The sequence below is a fragment of the Curcuma longa genome, chromosome 4 (assembly GCF_044706935.1).
Source record: "Curcuma longa cultivar G26 ecotype Majalengka, Jawa Barat chromosome 4, ITB_CL_G26_1.1, whole genome shotgun sequence".
NCBI lineage: Eukaryota > Viridiplantae > Streptophyta > Magnoliopsida > Zingiberales > Zingiberaceae > Curcuma > Curcuma longa.
The window spans coordinates 12724506-12743534 of record NC_133864.1 but is presented as its reverse complement, the minus strand read 5'-3'; the positions used below and the strand labels follow the sequence as shown (position 1 = coordinate 12743534).

At 35.2% G+C, this 19029-nt stretch overlaps 1 protein-coding gene across 1 annotated transcript; it reads left to right on the top strand.

Annotated features, from left to right (window-relative positions):
• The first annotated feature begins 948 nt into the window (after positions 1–948).
• LOC141826784 (5'-3' exoribonuclease 4) lies at positions 949–18712 on the top strand. Its single transcript, XM_074714085.1, has 22 exons — positions 949–1215; positions 2894–2996; positions 3101–3177; positions 3247–3438; positions 3595–3714; positions 3798–3860; positions 4434–4559; positions 4679–4843; positions 5024–5101; positions 5851–5937; positions 8429–8515; positions 10854–10949; positions 11469–11539; positions 12214–12342; positions 12442–12518; positions 12622–12662; positions 12750–12824; positions 12909–13066; positions 13155–13259; positions 13381–13456; positions 17417–17496; positions 17757–18712. Exons 1-22 carry the CDS (start codon positions 1039–1041, stop codon positions 18466–18468), a joined length of 2895 nt encoding a protein of 964 aa, XP_074570186.1. The 5' UTR covers positions 949–1038; the 3' UTR covers positions 18469–18712.
• The last annotated feature ends 317 nt before the right edge of the window (positions 18713–19029 follow it).

Genomic DNA, 19029 nt, shown 5'->3' with positions numbered 1-19029 from the left:
CGACAGATAGAGAGATCGGATTGATCGATAGTTCGGTAGGTCAAACTATTCGATAAATCGAGAGTTTGTATGTCGAAAAGTCGGATCAGCTCAGACCAAGGTGAAATCATCTAAATATATCTTGCTGACTCTGAACCAGCTAGATCTTGAATGTGTCAACACCTTTTTTTTTTTTGTGTTGAATTATTTTAATGTGCTTATGTATCATTAGATGTCACTAACATTGTATATATTTTAAGTTTTTTTATGTTTTATCTAAAAGAATGTAATCAAATAATGGAAGGTGTTGATGAATAGAATAATAGTTCACCTCCCTTGAAATCATCTCGTATAAATTTGTCAATGATATTTATGAAATATTATCATTCAACATAATTTGCATTAATAAAGATTAATATCAAACATTAGTAAATATCTATATATTTGTTCTAAATTTCTTTTTTAATAAATATTCTTGATAAATCAACAATTTACTTGAGAACTTTAAAAAATAACAAATCCATTATAAACTTTCCTAAATAACTTATTATTTTCTTAATTAATTTGGCATGATCACTATTTTTATTTTTTATCATTTTTATATAGTGCGTAATAAAATTTTTATTTTTATTTTTATTAAAAAAATTGAAATTAAATCTCAAGATGAACTTAAATAGAGTAGAATATAATTATTTCAAACCCTTACTTCCAATTACACTTGAATCATGGCACCGACACAAATATATATACGATTATAAAATGAATTAGATATTTATGAATAAATTTCATATTCATTTCAATAAAATTTATTTAAAATTACTAATTTTTTTTATTATAATTACTATTTTTATTATAAGAATAGAATATTTAACTCGTCACGCGTCGTAATAGTCCACCCCCAGCCGCTCGGTGGACCAGTTAAATAATTGATGCGGGCGGTTCGAGTTCGTGATTCGGCGCTGTGTTCCGGTTGCCCTTTCGCTCTACCCTCGCTTCGCCCATTCGTGGGTCATCCGGAGGGCTGTCGATCCAGATCGTGAAAGAAAGCGAAGACGAAGTATGGGAGTGCCAGCCTTCTTCCGATGGCTCGCCGACCGCTACCCCTTATGCATCTCCGACGTGGTCGAGGAGGAACCCGTGGATCTCACGAGACCCAACCCTAGCGGCGTCGAGTTCGACAATCTATACCTCGACATGAACAACATCATTCATCCCTGTTTCCACCCAGAGGGAAGGGTAAGTGGGAGTGCTTCCTCTCAAGCAAGGTGCTTTTAGCTCATCGGCCATCTCCTTATTTTGCTTGCGCGAAAAAATGGATTGCCCAGATTATTTGTGCATTTGTGCAGTTCAGTTTAGTGCTAAATTTTGATACCATCAAAAGATTGTTTTTTTCTTATTAGTTATAAGATGTTATTATTAAAATTGGTTGTTTAATTGTTGTGAAGACAATCCTGCATGTCTATAAATAAAAATCAGCATGGAGGTTTTTTGGGGGCACAAATCAAGCAAGTTAATGAATCAAATGCCTACTGTTGAAGGACAATCCCCTCGAAGTGATTGCCCCTTTCTTTTTTTGTCTATCTATGATTTCTTATGATATGGTTTTCAGTTTCTATCAATTTGATATCAGAGCTCCTCATCACCACCAATTTCCCTACATTAACAACCTCTCATCACCACCACCATCATTTCCCTACACTTTCATACATTGATTCCATCTCCATCATCATATTGCCACCATAGGATCACATACATCGTGCATGGTCTTAAGTCTTAACCTGACTTTAAGAGAAGACATTCTGTTCCAACATGACAACTTAAATATCTCAATCTGATAAATACAAAGCCAAACTTGGGTGACTAGAAGCATCCATAACATCTGTTATCACAACAGTAAATGAATTGAAGAAATGCATAGGTAATGGATAAAGTTTAGGCACACCAACCCAAGGAGAGTTAACTAGTCAATTTTGACAACGACAACAAATCATAGAGCTAATGTTTTGAAGATTGAGACAACATCTTTTCACACATAAAGGTGGGATTTCTTTTTTAGGAGGGCAATGATCCTGCTGAGTGGATTTAAAGAGATCTTTTTTTCTTTCACTATGCCAAACCATGTGAAAGCGGAGATAACATCTATGAACCTCGAAGGTAATGCCATCAAATGAGATGATTGACTCGAGACTGGTCCAACATAGAAGGAATCTATTCGAAAGACAAATTAACATTATAAGGATACATGCCAATTATATTGACCTTTGTTAATTTATAAATAGATTGGCTTTTTAGGTTATTTTATCCTAGTGTGCCACTATTAGGTAGGGTTTTCCTTTGTCACACAAAGTTTAGTGAGAGTGTTATGGATTTATTTACTATGGTTTAAAATAGTGAGAGATAATTTTTTGTATCTCGATACTTTAATAGTCACCTAGTGACTAATGTGTCTCGGTACTTCAGAAATCAATATCCTAAGACATGCCAGGAATTTTAAGTGTATGCATATGTTTCCTTCAAGGCAAAGGAGGGAGAGAAACAATGGTAGGAGTATGGGTTGGGAAAGAAACATTTGGGGAAATAATTCCTCAATTTTGTCTAAAACACGCTCCAGGCAGAAAGTGTTGATTTCAGCTAAGTGCCTGTTATTTTATAAATAAAATAAAAACCACTCCTTTGATTATCTTAGTTTTTATTTTTTTATGCTGTAAAAAAATCACAAAATAAAAAATCCTTCCTTTTTTTCTCTCCCTCCAAAGAAACACAAACAAGGATCAACTTTGTACTCTATCTCTATACTTCTTTCCCTTCATTCCCTTGTTTTTGCAACACTAGTCTTCTCTCTTTGTAAATATTTTGTAGTAATTCAAGTCTCTCTATTGCATCTATGAGGCCAAATAATGTTCACTGTGTGCAGCCTTCCCCTGCCACTTATGATGATGTTTTCAAGACCATATTTGACTATATTGATCATCTCTTTGGGCTGGTTCGTCCACGAAGGCTGTTCTATATGGCAATAGGTCAGCTGCCTAAATTAAGTTTTCCTCTGTGAGATACAAAGTCTCCACATTCTGTTGTTGGGTATTATTACTTTTCCGCATTGCATTCTTTGCAAACCTTTCAGATGGTGTTGCTCCAAGGGCTAAAATGAATCAGCAACGTTCTCGGCGTTTTAGAGCTGCAAAAGATGCAGCTGAGGCAGTAAGAATCTTATCATTATCAAATGTCGTTAAGGACCCCAGACAATGCTTAATTGAAAGCATATTGCAGGCTGCAGAAGAGGAAAGGTTGAGGAAGGAATTCGAGCTTGAAGGAAGAAAGCTGTCTCCTGTAGAGAAACCTGAGACAGCCGACTCAAATGTTATAACACCAGGGACAGAGTTCATGGCGGCACTCTCAATTGCACTTCAGTATTTCATACATTTGAGATTGAATCATACTCCTGGATGGCAGTCGATCAAGGTGTTAATCTCATTGTATCATCAGATGCATGCTTTAGGATCATTTCCTTGCTCAGCGATGTAATCATTGCTGGTTTATTTTATTAATCATTTGATTTCAGGAAACTTCTCTCTGTTATAATATTCATGGAGATGTGCATTGGATGATTATTTGAAGGTTATATTGTCGGATGCTAATGTGCCGGGAGAGGGCGAACACAAAATTATGTCATATATTCGTTTGCAACGCAACCTTCCTGGTTTCAACCCGAACACACGCCATTGTTTATATGGCCTGGTGTGTTCTCTTTAACCCTGAAATCTTACAAACCTTAATCTGTGGTTATCCATCTGTTTTAATATTTCTTTGCTATTTTCCAGGATGCAGATCTGATAATGCTTTCTTTAGCAACACATGAGGTCCACTTTTCAATTCTAAGGGAGGTATGTGAATTTGACCAAGAACTAGCAATATGTGCTCTTAACATAGAGTTCAATGACGAGGAGTTTATGTAGCTGACCCTAAATGGTTGGGACTAATAACTTGTTATTGTTCTATGTAAATTTGGTTTGTAATTTGTTCTTGAGTACGTAGAGAAATATCTTGGTAATTATATCACTCAAAATCAGATGAAAATCTGATTCCATGGATATTCTTGCAATATTTGAATTGCATAATCCTTTTGTATACAAGGGGAAGGTCACATTGTTGGACTCCTTTGAGTTTTAAAGCACCTATTTGCTGAAATTCAAATCTTTGAGGAAGTGTTTCATTGATGTCGATGAAGTTTGTAAAGCTGCATCCAGAAATTACAAGTTCAATGTATCAAGAAGCTGAATTCTCCATCTACCATAAAAGTTTCTAGTTATGAAGATATATAGTGTGAATATTAAGTATATGTTTGTTTGCTTGCTATTCACTACCATGTGCATCATTTGTTCTTGGTCGCCTTTTGCCTCTACAATTTACATTCCTTTAACTAAGTTATCTTCACTGAAAAACAATGTAACTGACAGGTGATAACCATGCCAGGGCAACAGGAGAAATGTTTCCTGTGTGGCCAAACTGGACATCTTGCAGCTGATTGTAGAGAGGATAAGAAGTCTATGGAGAGTTCACCTATCTACAAAAAGAAATATCAGGTTTATTCTAGCAACAAAATGTATTTAATTGTCTGCTTATTCAATACATCTGTTGAAGTATTACATTTTAATCATTAGCTTGTCCCTATAAATTCGACTTTTTTTCTCCTTGTTCACAGTATCTTAACACCTGGGTTTTGCGGGAATACTTGGAAAATGATATGGAAATATGTGATGCTCCATTTCCAATAAACTTTGAACGGCTTGTGGATGATTTTGTCTTTATGTGTTTCTTTGTTGGGAATGACTTTCTACCACACATGCCCACTTTGGAAATTCGTGAGGTTTGTAGTGAACCAATTCCTTACTCTTCTTTCTTTTATAGTCCTTTATTCCTTGAAACTTTTTTTTTTCTTATTTTATGTAACAAGGTTTATATTTTCGTTTGGGATTGTGATGTACAATATTTTTAATAGGAGTCCTGGTATGTGCTTGTTTATGCTAAAGATGATTTTGTGCTGCAGGGTTCAATAAACCTTCTTATGTATGTTTATAAACGGGAATTTGTAGCAATGGGTGGTTACCTAACGGATGCTGGAGAGGTACTTTTACTTATTGATGTTCTATTAACTGGTAATTTTTGTGATTATTTGTTAATATTTTTAAATTGCATGTATACTTGTTACGTCTTGGTGCAACGGTAAAGTTGTTGTCGTGTGACCTAGAGGTCATGGGTTTGTGTTTCAAAAACATCATCTTGTAAAGCAGGGTAAGGCTACGTACAATAGACTCTTCCCTGAGACTTCGCATTGGTGGGAGTTTCGTGCACCTGGCTGCCCTTTTTATATATACTTGTTATGCATGATTTATTGTCCATGACATGATGGTCTATGTGAGTGAAGCTTATTCTGATCTTGGAGGCTGATTGGACTTTGACACGTTATAGCAGATGCAATCTTATATTGCTCTATGCAATTTAAATCTGTAGATTACAAATTTAATTATCTGGTATTTTAACTTAAATATCTACCCGATTAATCCTAGAGATGTAGGGATGATTCACATACAGTTGGAGGTGTAAATGTCAGGAAATGAGAAAGAAGTGTGTTATATATATGCGAGAACTATTCAACTTAGAACTGAACCATTAAGTTTACATCATTTCTGCTTGGACATTGAATTTTTAGCTTTTGTATACCTTGGTGATACACATACAGCTTCTTGTACCTTGGTGATACATCAATAATTCACACATCTGACAAAATAATTCTGTTCTCCATGTTTGTGTCGTTTATTTTATTTTATTTCTATACTAGATTTATTTTGATATCACTTACCTTCATGTCTACAGGTTTCATTGGATCGGGTGGAACATTTTATTCAGTCAGTTGCAGTTTATGAAGACCAAATATTTCAAAAGAGAGCTCGCATTCAACAGGTGAAAATCTATTTTTATATATTGTTCTATTGGAAATTGGCTATTACTTCTCATTGAAAGAAGTGGGAAGTCCATTAAATCCATCCCATATTAATCATTTTGGAGGAAGGAGGCCGCCACCTTAATATAAGCACACCATAGTCTGCTACACTTGTTGATGCAACATGTTGGGATTTTGGATATGGTGCATGTTAACATCAAAGCACCCTTTCATGCTTAAGCATGGTGGAGCACATGTTTTCATAAGTAACTTTGGAACTGGGGTTCTATGAGTCTTAACTAACTTATTGAAGCGATTTCATTTAATCACTTTTGTCCTTTAGCCAAAAAGGTTGTGATTATTCTATATACACTTATTTTAGTGCTTTGACATGTTAACGTTTGTTGGCTTGATTTGATTTGGCATTCTTGTTGCTTCAAGCAAAAAAGTTGAATTTGGATTAATCCATGTAAGGTGGTCTGTCATTAGTTGGTGTTGCAAATTTAGTTTAAGTAGGAAACAATGTTAATGGACTTTTTAGTTCACTGAATATGTATAAAAAATTGGAGCCATTTATCTTCAACCAATGAGTGTCTTTCTTCTCTATTGTGATTATCTTATCCAGGTATGCTATCTCCTTAATCAATATTAAAAGAGCCAATGATTGGTCAGAGAGTTTCTACTGGTTTATCAATTTGTCTTTCCAATTCTTTGTTGGTTGGCTTTTAGGGCATAAATTTAACAGTGTAATAGGAGTAGAATTAAACAAAAATGTTAATGCTATTGTCATGAAGGCCACTTTATGTCTATTCACGGCTTTCCCGTATGGAAGCCTTTTCCCATTTCGTTGGTTCATGGTTTATGGAAATTCTCTCTGGTAGGCTGCAGTATGGTCCCTCTTGTTCTATGAGAACTGAAAGGAGATTAGCAGAGTCTCCCTTTTTCTCCATCCTCTTGCTTCTGGGTGTTGCTGGGTTGGATTTCTATGTTGTCTGCTACAAAATAATAAATCCTCCATCTGCCTTTTGATTACTTCTCAGTTGATAGAAAAAGCTAGTCTTAGTGAGCTGCACAAGCAGGGACCCATATATAAATCCTTGTGTAGTGATGGCAGTACCATGATTACATGCCTCACTAAGCTAGTCTTAGTGAGCAACACAAGCAGGAACCTGTGTATAAATCCGTGTTTAGCTGATGCTAGTCTTATGATTGCATGCTTCGATTGGTAATCAGACGGAAATTAAAGAAATTTTTTTTTTAAAAAAAAAGTTGAATGAATGAAATAAAATGAAGTCTTTTTTCTAGACCCTTATTAAAATTTTACCAGGATTGCTAGACCCGTGTGTAGCTGATGGTAATCTCATGGTTACATGCCTTGATTGGTGATTAGACAGAAGTTAAAGAAAACATATTCTATTGAAAGTTTAATGAATGAAATAAAATAATCTTTTTTTGAGACCTGTGCAAGAGCTTAGATGCCTAAAAGGTATAGGGTTGCTAGACCTAGCAAAATAAAAATAAATATATGCACAATATTTTCAAGTAAAATCTGTATAATAAAACAATAATTGGAGAAAATTTAATAAAAATCTAAAATTGATTTCTAACAATAAAACTGCATTTCTTAGATCAATCAGGAATCTAAGAGGTCCTTTATCTTTGATTTTATTTTGTCCTTTTTATTCCCATGCCATTTCTTAGCCAAAGATCAATATATTCTAAGACAGATATTATATTCAAAGACATATATTGCTGCAAACTATACAATGTATTACCTATTGCTTTTCCATCCAATCCCCATCTCTTACCATATTTTTCATTCAACTATTATGTTCCTTTTGTGAAGTTCAACAAGCATATGCAGACAATCTATGTAATTGGTGATTGTATAGTGTAAAATGTAGCATTCGGGCATGTGGGTAGTGTTGTAAACATAAAAAAATGTATTAACAAAAACAACTAATATATAATAGAGTATTAATCAAAACATCCTATTTGTACTTTCATATTGAAAAAATATATGGGAATTATCTAATGAAGAAAGCAAGATGCAACAATCTATATTAGTCAACAATGCATATAACAATGTACAGTCGATGTTGTATGTAAATAACATGGATACAATTACTATCCAAAGTGGCTATCACTTGCAAAACAAGTTTTAAGTGATAGTCTACCAACTAGGGTAGCTTAGCATTTCAATTTAATTTGATTCTATCTAAACCAGTTCAAATGAGGCAAATATTTTCTTTTCAAACTGCACTTCAAGATCGAATATACAATCTGTGGATGTTATGCTGTCTCCTAAATCTGCCTAGGCAGATGCTTCATAGAACCTTGCTTGTTGCCATTGAACAGGAATGTTATGCGCATATTCCTCCTTGTTCTTTGAATGATGTTGTTGCATGCTTATTAAATATTACTTTCCCTTTGTGTTAGTGAATGATTTGGGTAAGTTTGTTGTCAGGCCTGCTTTCACATATAGTAATATGTTTTAATGATGGATGTCAGGCATATGAAAACAATGAAGAAATAAAGCTCAGAATGCAGAAAGAGGGTTCTGAATCAGAGGATCTTCAATCTGCATCCACTGACAAGGTTTGCCTGGTGTTGATTATTCGTAAATGTAACTAATTCTGTTGCCAATGAATTAGGTACCTGTAAAGCATAAAATAAATTATCTGGCTTCATTATGCAATGAATTTATCATGAATTGTAATCAGCTTTTTCTTTTGTTATTGTCTCAGACAAAGGCCATACAAATAGGCTTACTTAAGTGATAGTTCCCAACTATTTGATTCTACTTTAAATGCATCGTGTTATGTTTATTTAACATTCAATTTGATATATTCACCTGTTTCTTCTTTGTGATGCATCCTTGGACAAGTAATTTGACTGTGATATGATAAAAATAGACCACAAAAATAATTGTTTCAATAAAGAATACTCATTTCGTAGTCTAAACTTTACTTTTATATTTCTGGTTTTATTTTGTTATCTATACTTTTACTATCTAGCAGCTGTAGCCTATTTTGCAATCTGATTCTTACAAAATGAGATTGTTTTGGTTTCTGTAGAAGAAACCCTGTTCACATTTCATCATTCAAGCGATCTTTTAAAAAATTTACTTGTGACTTTCTCCTCTCTTTCATGATGCTGCACCAGTTGGCTTGAAATTTGTAACTACCTTGCATTTGGCATCTTTAAGCATCTCTTCACAAATTCACTTTTCGCTATCCACTCCCCCTCATCATGCTCTGTGATATTTTTTATCTTGTCCAAGTTCAAATAGTGCCTGCATTCCCTCCCACTTGGTATAGGGAAATTTGAGGGATGCAGATTGGTCTGCCCTCCCCTTTTAGGGATCTGCTTTTTAACATGATACCCCCTCCCTTCCCTTTGTTCTGTTGGCCTCATCCTGCTGCAGGTGGGTGCAACACTTGTCCAATCATTCTTCCCTCACTCAGTAGCTGGGACCTAAAGGGCATTGGACCTCAGACCAGGGTATGACTAGATATCTGTAGCCGACAAACTGGACCTGATGCTGAAGGCTTGAGGGTTCCTCAGAGCTCAACACATGAATTCTGACTGACGGGCAGTTGACCATAATTTTTTTAAAGTAGAAAGGAACTTCATCTTCTGTTATATTTATCCCCCACCTGTGTTTATTGTTTTATCAAAGCAGAGCCTATAATAGATTTCTGAAGCACCCTATTTCCACTCTTTGACTTCCCTGTCTTCTTTTCACTTCCACAACCCTTCAACCTCCCAACAACTTCTCTCCACCATCACACTAGGCACAAGAAAGCTTGCATGTGTCATGTCTCAATCTTGTTGCATGCATGACCCCACCTGGCGCCAAACACTTTCTATTTCCCACCCTACAACCTGTTTTCCATTCACGCATCAAGGAAATTCAAGCTTGTAGCCACTTATCAAATCTCTGAGCCATGAGAATAAGCTCTAGCATAGAGGTGGGCAATAAAATCACTAATATCAGCCCCAAATTTTCTATTTTAGGTTTGGGTTGAGTTTTCAGTTTTTGGTATAAAACTCAAAAGAATGTGATCTGAGCCAATATTTATAACACATATAATAGATTAATTAAATTATATCATATGGTTAACTAACGGTTATATATTTTGTATGTTATTTATAATCAAATACAACTGTGCAACTAATCAATTAATATTTTTTTTAGAGGAGTTGCGTGATTTTTGGCCCGTCCTCTTCTGGCTTTTGTGTTCTGTTTTTTATGATCCCATATGATCAACTTAGTTGCCTCCACCACCCATCCCTGCATCTGTCCCCTGCATTAGCTATCATTTCTCATTCCATGTTGGCAACACAAATATACTTGACATCCTTTCTACTTTTCATGATTTCACAAGATTGTTGTTTACATATGCGTTAAGCCCCCTTCCACCATGCCTTCTCCTTCCACGTTGGCAACATGATTGTATTTCTAGAATTTTATATATTTTAGTTTCCTATTAATCTTAGTTTTTTTGCTTTTGTGAATTTTTGGTGAGAATAATATAAAAAGCGTGAAATCTCAGAAATCTTTGAAAATTGGAAATCCCCCAAACCACATGGACAAAAAAAATCAATATTGATTATTTTTGGGTTTGTGTCCATATGGGATGTACAGCTTGACAAAATCTAGTATTGTGATACAAAGTTCAACAAAGTATTTTTAAATCATAACCAATTTAGAGGAACAGTTAAGTTTTAATCTGCAATAAGATAGTAAAATTTTATTGCATGTAGATCTACTTTATTGGGTAAATGTTTCACACAGTTATACTAGATTTGCTGCTTGTTTTAGTTACCTTGCCCTGTATGTTGTTTTTAGATCATTCAAGTGTTTCCAACTTTGGTTTGTAGAAGATATGCCATCAAAGAGCTTTTCAAAGTATGGTGGATTGTTTTTCAGGTGAAATTAGGTGAACCTGGATACAAAGAACGATATTATGCTGAGAAGTTTGGAGTACAAGAACCAAAACTGATTGAAAATGTCAAAAGAGATGTCGTGAGTCACTTTCAAATTTTTTGCTCTTTATATGAGATCGAAGTGACCATATGTCTCATAAAACTTTGCACTGCATTAAAGTCATCCAATAGAGGTGTTTGCCATGCTAACAATAGTACTCAACCGGCCATTTGTTTGGAAATTGTGCTGGAGACAATAGTAGGAGAGTATAAAAACAAAATTGTCATGTTCGTCTTCATAAATTCTCCTGTTTTTTCCTTCCAGAATCGTGTTTATAAACTTCTCTGGCATTAATATTGTTTTTATTCCAAATGAAACTAAATATTGTTTGAGGCAGCTGCTTCTTCCTTTCAAAAGATTGATTTTCAACTTCTATGGCATTCATATTTTTTTATTCCAAGTGGAACACAATATTGTTTGAGGCAGCTGCCTTCTATCTTCTAATTATAAATTGTGCTTAACTGTTACATTATGTTTTGAAACGTGAAAGGAGCTATCAACTGATGCAACCTTTTTTAGTCCAATTTTTTTTCTAACACATGCATTCTGATTTTTCAGGTACAGAAATATGTCGAAGGCCTTTGCTGGATAATGAGATACTACTACGAAGGTGTCTGCTCTTGGCAGTGGTTGGTATTTGTTTTGAGAGTTTGCTGTTATGTAATGTTATTTCCTATCTGTGGCAGTAATTACTTTACTATGCCTCCTGAGTTTAGTTTTTCAGTCTCTTGCTTTATCCCAGTCTGATGTTACTTGAATTGAGATTTAAGAACTCTCTACTCCTTGTGTAGGATGTCAATTGTAAATAGAATCTGATAAGGTTGGCAAACATATTAAACAGTTGTTTTCTTAATATCAAAGCAAAATTTTTTAATTGTTTTTTTAATGTAATGCTATAAACATGATTTCTAGCATAGTATCTTTTCCTTTGTATACCAGTATTAATATAGAAATACGTATCACTGCATGTGTACTATATACCACTTCATGCATTCCATGTTAGTTAATTTGGAGACCTACTCAGTAGTTTTTATGGGCTTATTTTTTATAATTTATTGGCTTACAAGTGAATAATTTGGTGACTGGTAGGATTTCTGCCTTTTTCTCAAAAAAGAAAAGAAAATTGTTGTATGATAAGTTGCTACGTGCTCAAAACATATTCTCTTCTATTACTTGACCACAATACCATATTTTCAGTTTTTTTGCACCTTAAAAATGCAATGAAATTTCTCAATCTATTGTTTTTTGGTAATAATGTTTACAATGCCCAAAACAGTTTAAAACTGACAGATGTTCTTTCCAGGTTCTATCCCTATCACTATGCCCCTTTTGCATCCGATCTAACAGGTTTGGCTGATTTGGAGATCACCTTTTTTCTTGGTCAACCATTTAAGCCATTTGATCAATTAATGGGAACGCTGCCTCCTTCCAGGTCAGTTTAAATTATGTGTATGATGATTACATTTAGTGGTTAAACTGTACTTGAATGTGGACATAATGTTAAAAAACAATGTTTGTGTTGGTGCTGAAGTTCAAATGCTTTGCCTAAGCAATATGGGGCATTGATGACTAATCCAAAATCACCATTATGTTCTTTGTATCCAAAAGGTAAACTTGTTACATGCATTGTTTTTCTTATTTTCCGTATTTCTCTTCTTATCAAAGTGCCTTCGTAATGAAAAAAAATATTTATATGCTTTTTGCCATTCAGACTTTGAGATAGACATGAATGGCAAACGTTTTGCATGGCAGGTGTGTCATTCTTGCTGATTATGTACAACTGCTTTGTTAATCTAACCGTTGACATGCTGCCTTATGGTGACTTTGTTTCCTACTTAGGGTGTTGCAAAACTACCATTCATTGACGAGAGGCTACTACTTGCTGAAACTCAGAAACTTGAAGACACTTTAACGGTGTTGATGTGTTTCTTCTTATGATCTTTGATTCAGTATTCAAAACATTCTTTTGAAACGCTAACCATCAGATAATACTTCCAGGAAGGAGAGAAAACACGCAATAGGATCATGTATGATATAATCTATGTTCATCAAAGTCATCGATTGACAGTGCAGATTGCTTACTTATATCAGGCATTTTCCCATCTGTCAATTCAAGAGCAGCCACTCTATTGTATTCCAATCGAAACAAATTTCAGGTTACGCTGTTTCCCATCATTATGCAGTCAATGGATTGTGTTGGTATTCTTTCCCTTATGAACTCTAACCTTATCCACTTCATGGCAGTGATGGAATGAATGGGTTCCTTTGTTTGTGTCAGAGGAATCGCTACAGTACTTCAATACCTACTCCAATTAAAGGTTTAATTGATGTTGAAAACAATAGAGTCTTGTAAGTTTTTGTTTTGCAGAATTACTGATTCCCATCTTGGAATTGAAAAACTATTTTAGTTTTACATTAATTAATGATGCTTATGCTGACTATGCTTATTTCTGTGTCCTTTATTCTGTAGAAATGCTACGTTCATGAATCCTCTATATCACCCACATGTCCCCGAACCTCCTAAAGGCGTAAAAATGCCAGCGAAGGTAATTCCAATATTATGATTATGTGAATATCTATATATATTTGTATCAGTAATGTTTATTGTTTGATGATTGTTTTATAAGATAAATATTTGTATCAGCTGTCCATACATTGTTCTTCACATAGCCTTCACATAAAAGATAAATAGTAATTGTTAAATGGATAGGTCAAGCTAATGCAAGCCTCATGTAAATTTTTCTATGAAATTTGCAACGACTAAGTTCCAAGTTCAAAGCATTAATTGCCTTGATGGTAGGCTTATCTGGTAAGATGACTAGAATCGGCAACCTCAATTTTGTCTGATTATATTTGATATCTCAATGATCATAGATTAAATTATAAATTTTATGATCTCAGAGAAAAGTTGAAATTAGCACTATGACAGTTTGTTATTCATCGTGAGGGCACAGAAAGGGATAGAAGTTTTTTTAGCCATAAGAAAGGATAAGCTTTTGACAATGCTCAAATGGAGAATAGGAGCTACAAACAACATACAGGAACAAGGACGACCTAAGGAAGGAGCAGTGTTTTTGCAAAAAGAGGGATATATAATCTCATACAAGGAGAGAGGAGAGAGTAATATTTCATGAGAAAACTAAACTCAAAGAGAACTCAAATTTCATTAACCTGAAGATAATTCAAACAAAGGGGTTGGAGTCTCTTTCTAAATTTCCTGCATTATCCTAAAAACTAGAGGAGAAATAATCTAACCCTTAACTTGGTCTATAAATAATTAATTCTAAAAAATAATTTTCCCTAATAAATAAATTTCCTTATTTTATCTTGACTTCTCCAAATTTAAACCAAATTTTATTGTACATTTTCTAATTCCCTATTTGCATAGTATTTCAATTATAAAAACCTACATTTAAATCTAGAATCTAAAATTATAGCTATGCAAATAATATCAAGGATATTAGAATAATATTTTTAAAAATTTTCTTGCATAGATTTAATAAATTTATGAAATAAGTTATCTATAGATATATCTATAGATTATATCTATAGATTTAATAAATTTATGATATAAGTTATTATATCTGTAAAATAATAAGACAATGGATTTCTCTCTCTTATTCTATTACAAGATATAAGCCCCTATTTATACATGAATATAGAGACCTATTCTAGGAGAATTATTCTAAAAAAGAAAAACAGAATATTTATCCTTAACAGAATATTTATCCCTAACAGAATATTTATCTCTAACAGAATATTTATTCCTAAATATTCTAACAATTCCTAAATATTCTAACACTCCCCCTCAAACTGGAGGATATAAATCATATGTACTCAGCTTGTTACATATGTAGTCAATTCGAGGATGTCCTTTGTCTTCATACAAAAGACTCTTTCCTGGAGCACCTCTGATATATCGGATAATACTTGTTACAGCATCCCAATGTTCCTTGCATGGAGAGTTGACTTACTACACTTACTATAAATGAGATATCCGGATGAGTAACAGTAACGTAGCTTAGTCTCCCTACTAATTGCCTGTATCATTCAGGATCTGAAAGAGGCTCCCCCTGATTTGGCATGAGCTTGACATTCGGAGAGCTGGAACTTGCTAGCTTGTTGACGTTATTGGAAGAGGACAGCGGAGAAGAGAAGCGGCTGATGTTGCTGCTTCTGTTGAGAAGAGAGGAGATGCGGACGAGCAGAAGAAGACGGCGCGATCCTTACGTCAAGACCCTAGCCGCGTGATGAAGACATGCTGCTCAGAAGTGCGCGACCACGGGAAGAGTGGCGTCGCGAGGAAGAAACAAGAGCGCACAACCACGGGAAGAGTGGCGTTGCGAGGAAGAAACAAGAGCGCGCGACCACGGGAAGAGTGGTGTCGCGAGGAAGACGTGTTGCTTGTTGCGTCGAAGAAGACACACGACGAGGAAGCCGCTGTGATTGCTGTGTCGCGACGAGGAAAACGTGCGACGAGGAAGGCGGCGGAGGAGACGTGCTGCTCGTCGCGTCGAGGAAGACGCACGATGAGGAAGCCACTGCGATTGCTGCGTTGCGACGAGGATAACACGCGACGAGGAAGGCGACAGCGGAGACGTGTTGCTCGTCGCGTCGAGGAAGACGCACGACGAGGAAGCCGCTGCGATTGCTACGTTGCGATAAGGAAAACATGCGACGAAGAAAGATGGCGTACAGAAACACACGCAAGGAAAACGCGTGGCGAACAGAGAAAGAAGGAAGCCTCTTGTGATTGATGCGTCGCGACGAGGAAAACGCGCGACGAGGAAAGACGACGAACAGAAACACACGAGGAAAATGCGTGGCGAACAGAGAGAGAAGGAAGCCGCTGAGATTACTGCGTCGCGACGAGGAAAACGCGCGATGAGGAAAGACGGCAAATAGAAACGCACGCGAGGAAAACGCGTGGTGAACAGAGAGAGAGAAGGAAGAGGATTGGTTTGGGCGGATAACCCTAAACCTAAGGAGGGAGGAAAAACCAAACCTAAACACGAGCATACGCGAGGAAAACGCGTAGCGAACAAAGAGAGAGAGAATGAAGAGGATTGGTTTGGTAGGATAACCCTAAACCTAGCCTTGGCTCTGATACCATGTAAAATAATAAGACAATGGATTTCTCTCTCTTATTCTATTATAAGATATAAGCCCCTATTTATACATGAATATAGAGACCTATTCTAGGAGAATTATTCTATAAAAAAGTAAAACAGAATATTTATCCTTAATAGAATATTTATCCCTAACAGAATATTTATTCCTAAATATTCTAACAATTCCTAAATATTCTAACAATATCTATAATTTTTAAATAGATCACTAATATTAGCATTAGGTGTGAACTTGGAATATATGCAACAAAAAAAAAATCATTTTTACAATAAAATAATTCTAAAAGGTTGCTTGTGTGTTCAACATATAATGAATTAAGATCTTCTAATGGGTTTACATTAAATCTATCTTCTAAAAAAGTTGTTAAAGGTGCTTAAATTTTAAGGTTGATTTTGGTATATAGATAGATTGACTTCCATCTATGGTATATACATCAGTAGACATTATTTTATATTAGTGTGCACGTATTTTTAGAATATTTTACAATGATGATTGAACAAATCAAATTGCATTCCCAAACTTTGAAATATTCTCATAATTAATTTTAAGTCCATCTTCTATATAAAGAATTAGCATGGCAAATACAGCAAATATGAAGAAAAAAATTCTACTTAACATGATATAATTACATTTTAATTTTAAATTAATTATTGCAGTATCATTATTCAATGTATTATCAAAAATAATTGAAACATTGTCATTTATGCCATGAAAATGATCAATATTATTGAGATGACTAGAAATAGCTTGGGCAATATAGGGATATTAAAAACTTTTAAATCTAATTATTCCTTTTTGGATAACCCAACTACCATCTATTGAGTGCAACATATTGTGGCTATTACTCTAGACATTAAAAGTTAAGGTTAGGATTATTGTATATCTATGAGATTCAAAAATATTAAATCTTGTGCTCTCATTAAGTATATATATATTTTATGTTTCGAACACATTGTCTTTCTAGATACTTTTTTGGATCAAAATTGAAGATAATTTTTTATAAAATATTCAAAGTCGCTTGAGTCAACAATAGAAATGGTGACACAGACTTTACAACAAATTTTGTGAATCTTTTCTCCTTTTTTTTCCTCAACTGAAAATGAATTTGCAAGCTCGCTACCAGCGGGACTATATAGCATGAGCTATTAGCTATTCTAGTCTTGTTACATGGTTGTGCACTGATAGTATCCTTTTTATATTAAAAGGATTTGTAAACGGATTTAGTTTCTGATGTGTATTATTATATCATGAAACCACATTTTCTCATTTGGTAATTCTGTTTTGAACATCTGGGACAGATAATATATTAATGAAAAGATTATTGCTATGTAGTACCGTGTTACTTAATGCTAAATAAAAAATTGCTGCTTGGACAGATATTGAGATCATACGATATTAAACCTTTTCCTGGGCTGTGGCATGAAGACAACTATGGGCGACGTCAAAATAGAGAGAGGTATATATTCATACCCCTTTAACCTGGAAACTCTCAGCATAGCAACTATGGTGCGTGTAGGTTAGCTATGTTCATCAAGTTGGATTTCAATTTTGGAATTTGCAGGTTCATTCTCCTTTTCTAAGACGATCGACAGTGGGCTAACTCATTTTTATGCTTTCAGTATTACTGCATTTTTCTGCCTTCTGATTGATTTCAGGACAATGCTTACATTAGAATTTATGCACGATTTCTGCTTTCTGATTAAACATTAATTTCAGGCCACAGGTCTCTGGAGCTCTCTCCGGTCCTCTCCTCGGAGAAGCAGCACATCGTCTTGTTAAAAATTCTTTACAGATTAGGTCCAACAACAATGCAGGCTCGCTTGACTTAGCATATCGCAATGCCCCAACTTTTGGCATCAAAGGCAAACCTACTGGCCCACTCGGATATGAAAGAGGCTATTCTGAGAATCTGAATTATTATCAGTATTCAAATACTGGTATGCAAGGTTTCCCAAACTCGAGGCCAAAACTTCATGACACCCAATTTAGTAAACAAAACACAAGGATGCCAGAGTCATCAAACTATCATGGTCAGTCATCATATTCTTATGGTCAGTACACTGATAATGTACCAGATGTGTCGCAGCTGAGATTGGAAAATGGTCCAAAACAACAGTCTCAGATACGAATGCAAAGCCCTGTTTTTTCTGCACAGCAACAACAGTCCATCCAGGATGTTGGTCCACCTCCACCATTCCCACCTATGAACTGGATCGACAAGCAAATGACGAGAGGTTATAGGAGCAATATTAGTAGGAAAGAGCCTATGGACTCGCCTAGTGAACAAGCAATCAGAGGTCATTCTGGCGGATTTGGCAGGCAAGAGTTTTCATCCAGAAACATAAACGATAAGCAGCAGCTGATGCCAAATAATAAAGTCTACCGAGTCAAATCGGCGATGTCACAGGATCTGCCTAAACCTACTTAGTTGTGAATCTCTTTGTACGATTGCGCCTTGGCTTCATAACAGGGATGCAATTCCGATGTACTCTATATCCCCGGTATATTTGAAGTATAACAGATGGAGTTTAGCTCAAAGTGAATGGAACGGATCACACTGGTCCAGCGTGTTAGATTATTACTCTGTTGTACGGGGGTTAATGCATGTGTTTCGAATTCCCCCAATTTGTAGGATATTTTCTAGTAATTATTAATCAGAATTCTGCAGACTATTTGGAATCACAAATCACATCCACTAAACTTTAGGTCCAGTTCCCTGTCATTTGGCATTTTATCGTGCCTATCGCTCGCATTTTATCTTGCCAATTCTGCTTTCTAAGGTTTCAAGGATTGCCAAGCATTTTCAAGTCCAAAGTGAACTTTTCATGGTTTCAGGAATCGACACCTATAATTTAGTACCAGAAAATAATTTAGTAGTCCCGGGTATAGTTGAGTTGGTTATGATAGGACCAGACTTATAGAAAAAGATAAAGATTCGAATTTTGACGAAGTCAGATAATATCATCTTTTGTCATAATTAATTGCAGTC